General features: G+C 48.1%; 1 protein-coding gene across 2 annotated transcripts in view; it reads left to right on the top strand.

The window, feature by feature from the left end:
- LOC118233464 (integrator complex subunit 3) overlaps window positions 1-7,500 on the top strand; it is a 28,753-nt gene that overhangs the window by 14,761 nt on the left and 6,492 nt on the right. For both annotated transcript variants that reach the window (XM_035429257.1, XM_035429258.1), the window contains 9 exons: window positions 337-456; window positions 1,041-1,170; window positions 1,520-1,574; window positions 4,334-4,437; window positions 5,212-5,376; window positions 6,172-6,325; window positions 6,723-6,791; window positions 6,890-6,965; window positions 7,346-7,459. In XM_035429257.1, coding sequence (XP_035285148.1) covers window positions 337-456; window positions 1,041-1,170; window positions 1,520-1,574; window positions 4,334-4,437; window positions 5,212-5,376; window positions 6,172-6,325; window positions 6,723-6,791; window positions 6,890-6,965; window positions 7,346-7,459 — 987 coding nt within the window. The remainder of the gene's footprint in view (window positions 1-336; window positions 457-1,040; window positions 1,171-1,519; window positions 1,575-4,333; window positions 4,438-5,211; window positions 5,377-6,171; window positions 6,326-6,722; window positions 6,792-6,889; window positions 6,966-7,345; window positions 7,460-7,500) is intronic.

The raw sequence follows: 7,500 nt of genomic DNA, 5'->3' as shown, positions 1-7,500 counted from the left end.
CCTTGATGAAGTGATGACATTTTATATCCAAACTAACTGGCTGCTGGTTGGCGGAGGCATACAACCGCGAGGCGGTATTTCTAGTTATTCTTTATTTTTGTTTTGTGGAAATTTACATTTTTACATGATTTAGAAAATTCTAAACACAAGTTTCACCAGTCTTTACTTTTTACTGTGGTGAAATGAATTTACATATAAATACAATTCAGATTTCCATGTTTTATGTTTAATTTTTTGTGCCTGGTGTAAGCAAAACTGTGTTGATGGCAAGTTCTGTTGCCAGCGTAAAACTGACGGATATGCATCAGATTTGTGTACGTTCCCCCCATCTCACAGTGAAAATGGAAGAGTCTGCTTCCATGGAAATGGACAACCACGTGCTGGACAAGGAGGATGGTTGCTACGACAACACAGAGGCCGCCTTCAGCGATGACGAGGAGGAGCTGAACAACAAAGGTGGGTGGGGCCTGTTTACAGTGCTGCAGAAATGTGGGCGGGGCTTGTTTACAATGCTGCAGAAAGGTGGGCGGGCCTGTTTACAATGCTGCAGAAAGGCGGGCGGGGCCTGTTTACAATTCTGCGGAAAGTTGGGCGGGGCTTGTTTACAGTGCTGCAGAAAGGTGGGCGGGGCCTGTTTATAATGGTGTGGAAAGGTGGGCGGGGCCTATTTACAATGCTGCGGCCGTCACATCAGACTTAATTTCACGCAATTTCAAGCGGCTGTTATAAGTAATACCGCTTTCACAATGGGCTTATACTCCGCAAAGTGAATTTGGGCTTGCGTTCACACAACATTCCCACAGTACATTCAAAATGAATTCGGAATCACACAATTGAATCTGAATTTATGGCACATTTCTGTTCACACCTGTTCGCACTAATACTTAATTTGATCTGAATTCAGGGCACATTCACACTTGGTCCTACAAACACCACATTCAATGTTAATTCAGGCCAGGGGTACACTGGGTTCGCACCTGACTTTCTGTTTTTTTTTTTTTTTTTGGCAGTTAAATTCAGTAATTTCCCCCCTTCTTCAGGCAAAAAGCGGGAATTCAGGTTCCACCCAATCAAGGAGGCCATAATCGAGGAGCCTCCTGACATCACGCCCTTTGTGGACCAATTGGACGAAACTGTGAGGGAAAAAGTGTTGCAGTTACAAAAAGGAAAGTGAGTGGAGTCCAAAGTGCTTTGCTTCTTTCTTTTTCCTTCCAACCTTCCCTCTCTATTTCTCCCATTCATTCGTTCCCTCCTCTCTGTATCTCCCCATCTCTTCCCCTTTCTTTCAAGCTCCCCTCTCTTTCTCTCTCAATTTTCCCTTCCCACGTTTCTCTTCACACGCTTGTGTGTGTGTGCATGCATGTGCGTGTGTGTGTGCGTGTGTGTGTGTGTTCATGCATGTGTGTGTGTGTGTGTGCATGTGTCTGTCTATAAACGGTCCCTATCCCATTTAATTGGAGCAGTACATGTTTAACTCCATGCGCAGTTGCTAAGGGCCCTACGTCTCTGTCTCTCCCAGTGACACAGAGGTTCAGTGTGAGGTGATGCAGGAGCTTGTGGACCTGATCCTTGAGGTGAGTTCATTAACGTGCTAGAGTTCTTCAGCCCAGCAGAGAGTGTGTTACCCTGTACTGGGTCCCGTAGACAGACAGCCACTGTCCATACTCTCCCTCTCCGAGTTCACTTACATCCATAAAAATGTATATTTTATATATATTTTGCAAATACTAATGGTACAAATGCCCTGCTTCTTTTAAGCCATTTTTCAAGTCTCTGTGGTGTTCACATCTGGAGTACCCGTAAGGGTGACTGATTAATTAGCCGGAATGTGGTCAGTACCCGTAAGGGTGACTGATTACTTAGCGGGATAAAGGGGTCAGTACTCTTAAGGGTGACTGATTACTTAGCGGGATAAAGGGGTCAGTACCCGTAAGGGTGACTGATTACTTAGCGGGATAAAGGGGTCAGTACTCGTAAGGGTGACTGATTACTTAGCGGGATAAAGGGGTCAGTACCCGTAAGGGTGACTGATTACTTAGCGGGAATGTGGTCAGTACTCGTAAGGGTGACTGATTACTTAGCGGGATAAAGGGGTCAGTACCCGTAAGGGTGACTGATTACTTAGCGGGATAAAGGGGTCAGTACCCGTAAGGGTGACTGATTACTTAGCGGGAATGTGGTCAGTACTCGTAAGGGTGACTGATTACTTAGCGGGATAAAGGGGTCAGTACTCTTAAGGGTGACTGATTACTTAGCGGGATAAAGGGGTCAGTACCCGTAAGGGTGACTGATTACTTAGCGGGATAAAGGGGTCAGTACCCGTAAGGGTGACTGATTACTTAGCGGGATAAAGGGGTCAGTACTCGTAAGGGTGACTGATTACTTAGCGGGAATGTGGTCAGTACTCGTAAGGGTGACTGATTACTTAGCGGGATAAAGGGGTCAGTACCCGTAAGGATGACTGATTACTTAGCGGGATAAAGGGGTCAGTACCCGTAAGGGTGACTGATTACTTAGCGGGATAAAGGGGTCAGTACTCGTAAGGGTGACTGATTACTTAGCGGGATAAAGGGGTCAGTACCCGTAAGGGTGACTGATTACTTAGCGGGAATGTGGTCAGTACTCGTAAGGGTGACTGATTACTTAGCGGGATAAAGGGGTCAGTACTCTTAAGGGTGACTGATTACTTAGCGGGATAAAGGGGTCAGTACCCGTAAGGGTGACTGATTACTTAGCGGGAATGTGGTCAGTACTCGTAAGGGTGACTGATTACTTAGCGGGATAAAGGGGTCAGTACTCTTAAGGGTGACTGATTACTTAGTGGGATAAAGGGGTCAGTACCCGTAAGGGTGACTGATTACTTAGCGGGATAAAGGGGTCAGTACTCGTAAGGGTGACTGATTACTTAGCGGGATAAAGGGGTCAGTACTCGTAAGGGTGACTGATTACTTAGCGGGATAAAGGGGTCAGTACTCGTAAGGGTGACTGATTACTTAGCGGGATAAAGGGGTCAGTACTCGTAAGGGTGACTGATTACTTAGCGGGATAAAGGGGTCAGTACTCGTAAGGGTGACTGATTACTTAGCGGGATAAAGGGGTCAGTACTCGTAAGGGTGACTGATTACTTAGCGGGATAAAGGGGTCAGTACCCGTAAGGGTGACTGATTACTTAGCGGGATAAAGGGGTCAGTACTCGTAAGGGTGACTGATTACTTAGCGGGATAAAGGGGTCAGTACTCGTAAGGGTGACTGATTACTTAGCGGGAATGTGGTCAGTACTCGTAAGGGTGACTGATTACTTAGCGGGATAAAGGGGTCAGTACCCGTAAGGATGACTGATTACTTAGCGGGATAAAGGGGTCAGTACCCGTAAGGGTGACTGATTACTTAGCGGGATAAAGGGGTCAGTACTCGTAAGGGTGACTGATTACTTAGCGGGATAAAGGGGTCAGTACCCGTAAGGGTGACTGATTACTTAGCGGGAATGTGGTCAGTACTCGTAAGGGTGACTGATTACTTAGCGGGATAAAGGGGTCAGTACTCTTAAGGGTGACTGATTACTTAGCGGGATAAAGGGGTCAGTACCCGTAAGGGTGACTGATTACTTAGCGGGAATGTGGTCAGTACTCGTAAGGGTGACTGATTACTTAGCGGGATAAAGGGGTCAGTACTCTTAAGGGTGACTGATTACTTAGCGGGATAAAGGGGTCAGTACCCGTAAGGGTGACTGATTACTTAGCGGGATAAAGGGGTCAGTACTCGTAAGGGTGACTGATTACTTAGCGGGATAAAGGGGTCAGTACTCGTAAGGGTGACTGATTACTTAGCGGGATAAAGGGGTCAGTACTCGTAAGGGTGACTGATTACTTAGCGGGATAAAGGGGTCAGTACTCGTAAGGGTGACTGATTACTTAGCGGGATAAAGGGGTCAGTACTCGTAAGGGTGACTGATTACTTAGCGGGATAAAGGGGTCAGTACTCGTAAGGGTGACTGATTACTTAGCGGGATAAAGGGGTCAGTACCCGTAAGGGTGACTGATTACTTAGCGGGATAAAGGGGTCAGTACTCGTAAGGGTGACTGATTACTTAGCGGGATAAAGGGGTCAGTGCTCATAAGGGTGTCTGATTACTTAGCGGGATAAAGGGGTCAGTACCCGTAAGGGTGACTGATTACTTAGCGGGATAAAGGGGTCAGTACTCGTAAGGGTGACTGATTACTTAGCGGGATAAAGGGGTCAGTACCCATAAGGGTGACTGATTACTTAGCGGGATAAAGGGGTCAGTGCTCGTAAGGGTGACTCTTCCATTTCTCCTGCTCCTCTGTCCTCCCAGGAGGACTTTGACACGGAGCAGATGTCTTCGCTGGCTTCCTGTTTGGCGGAGCTGTTTAAGGGTCACTTCCGGGGCGACGTCCTGCCTGATGAGATCACTGAGGAGTGCGTGCCTCTGATACCGTCTGCGCCCATCTGCGGATGTTTGTCTGTCTGCGCATAGTTTTAGTCTGTCTGTGCGTAGTTTTAGTCTGTCTGCGCATAGTTTTAGTCTGTCTGCGCATAGTTTTAGTCTGTCTGTGCATAGTTTCAATCTGTCTGCGCATAGTTTTAGTCTGTCTGTGCACAGTTTTAGTCTGTCTGCGCATAGTTTTAGTCTGTCTGCGCATAGTTTTAGTCTGTCTGTGCACAGTTTTAGTCTGTCTGCGCATAGTTTTAGTCTGTCTGCGCATAGTTTTAGTCTGTCTGCGCATAGTTTTAGTCTGTCTGTGCATAGTTTCAATCTGTCTGCGCATAGTTTTAGTCTGTCTGTGCACAGTTTTAGTCTGTCTGCGCATAGTTTTAGTCTGTCTGCGCATAGTTTTAGTCTGTCTGTGCACAGTTTTAGTCTGTCTGCGCATAGTTTTAGTCTGTCTGCGCAGTTTTAGTCTGTCTGCGCATAATTTTGTCTGCCCTTACTTAATTGTCCTGTCTGTCTCTTCTTTTCTATTGGCATTAACTTTCAAGAGCAGGTTTTAAAAAAAAGAATGTTTTCAAAATTCTGAGTCAGTGTTCTAGAACTCCATTGCTTTCAATCACCAGCAGTGATTGTGACATCAGCATTAAAATGTTCAGTTAAGAGCATTCTAATCACGCATTTGTGATCTCACACCATAAAGGTTTCTAAAGGCTTCATTCCCTTGAGGTTCTGAGCTTGTCCCTCTGTCTGTGGGTGGGCAGGAGCCTGGAGGAGTCGGTGTGCAAGCCCGTGTGCCTGGTCTTCCGGAACCTGTGCCAGATGCAGGAGGACAACAGCGGCTTCTCCGTCCTGCTGGACATGCTGGCCGAGCTGTACCAGAAGCAGCCCAAGATCGGCTACCACCTGCTCTACTACCTCAAGGCCAGGTGAGGGCGCCGTGGGGGTCGGTGTCCGGTTGTCACGGCGGCGAACGTGTCGGGGTCTGCGTCTTTCTATCGGCCTAACGTGTGCCTGGTGACGAGCTATTACCTATCTGAGATAGACATGCAGAGACCGCCCCTATTTGCAGGGGAGGGGAGCTGTTTGTGCCTTGTTTTCCGAGCCAATCGCAATCCAGCCTGAGAATGCCTTAATTCTATGGGGAAACACCTACTGTACACTGACTTCAGTGGGTTAATCTCCTACTGCTTTTGATTGGTCGACCTTTACCACATTCATTATGTCAGTTTAGAGCACGGGTGCCCTCAGATGTGCTGTCAGGTCATTCTAATACTAACTTCACTGGCTGTCTGAATGGCAGCTACCTGTAGTATCAGCAGTTTGCTGGTAGTTTATGTATATTTTTACATTACATTACAGGCATTTAGCAGATGCTCTTATCCAGAGTGACTTACTGAACTTTTTATACAGCATTTACATTGCATCCATTTATACAGCTGGACATATACTGAAGCAATGCAGGTTAAGTACCTTTCTCAGGGGTAAAACAGCAGTGTCCTACCTGGGAATCGAACCTGCAACCTTTAGGTTGCAAACCCAGTTCCCTACCCATTATACCACACAGCTGCCAACATTCCTCCTCTTTGCCATGTTTTAATGAAAAACACATTAGCTGGGGTTATGGAGATGAAAGGCTCTGTGGTAGTTAACACTGTAGCGATGGGGGCAGCGTAGCGGGACGCTAGTGAACTTGGCGGCGGCTCTCCCCCTGCGCTCCCCAGCAAAGCGGCGATGGGGAAGATGAGCCTGTACGAGGCCTTCGCCCAGGCCACGGCGCTGGGCGACCTGCACACCTGCCTGATGATGGACATGAAGGCCTGCCAGGAGGACGACATCCGGCTGCTCTGCTACCTCACCCCCTCCATCTACTCACAGGTGGGTATGACTCCGCCCCCTCTTCTGCGACCTCACCCCCCTCCATCGACTCGCAGGTGGGTATGACCTCACCCCCTCCATCTACCCGCAGCTCATTTTGACTTCGCCCCATCCTCTGTGACCTCACCCCCTCCATGTACTCCCAGCCCAGTTTGAGCCCGCCCCCTTCCTCTATGACATCACTTCCTCAATCTGCACAAGTCTGTTTGACTTCGCCCCCCTCCTCTGTACCTCACTTCCTCCTCCATCTATCCCCAGTGTCCCTCTGTTGCATAATGGAACGGGAAGCACGTAATTCAGCTCGCATTTAACAATGCCCCACCCCCTCTCTCTTCTCACCCTCCCTTTCTCTCTGTATTCCCTCCCTCTCTCTCTTTTTCTCTCTCCTTCTCCCTAGTTCCCAGATGAGACACTGCGCAGTGGAGAACTGCTCAATATGATTGTGGCTGTCATTGATTCCACACAGGTAAGCACACACACACACACACACACACACACACACGTACACACACACACACACATACAGATTCATTGCTCAGTCTACACTCTCTCTCTCCTCCACAGCTGCAGGAGCTGATGTGCCACGTGATGATGGGGAATCTGGTCATGTTCCGGAAAGACTCTGTTCTCAACATCCTCAGTAAGTCTGACCAGCATGGTAACATGCTACATGCTGCTGACCAGCTGACCCACCAGCGTTCTGATTGGCTGCCGCACCGATAATCCACATATTTGCCTGGCTGGTACACAAACAAATGTACAGTTGTTTGATTTACAGTTTCTTATTGTGAAAGTATGTATCATTTAATACCTTTCAAAGAGAGATATTGTGTGTGCATGTGCGCGTGTACGCGTGTGCGTGTGTGCGTGTGTGCGTGTGTGTGTCAGTGTGTGTGTGTGTGTGTGCGTGTGTGCATGTGCGCGTGTGCGCGTGCGCGTGTGCGTGTGTGTGTCAGGGTGTGTGTGTGTGTGTGTGTGTGTCAGTGTGTGTAACCTAATCCCTCTTTCTGTGGTACACAGTTCAGTCTCTGGACTGGGAGACCTTTGAACAGTACAGCACCTGGCAGCTGTTCCTGGCCCACAGCATCCCCCTGGAGACCATAATCCCCATCCTACAGCACCTCAAATACAAGGGTCAGTTACACTATACACACTCCTGTACTATACACACAGGC

The sequence above is a fragment of the Anguilla anguilla genome, chromosome 8 (genome assembly GCF_013347855.1).
Source record: "Anguilla anguilla isolate fAngAng1 chromosome 8, fAngAng1.pri, whole genome shotgun sequence".
NCBI classification, from domain to species: Eukaryota; Metazoa; Chordata; class Actinopteri; order Anguilliformes; family Anguillidae; genus Anguilla; species Anguilla anguilla.
Note: the sequence above shows the minus strand (reverse complement) of the source record. Positions and strands in the feature narration are given on the sequence as shown.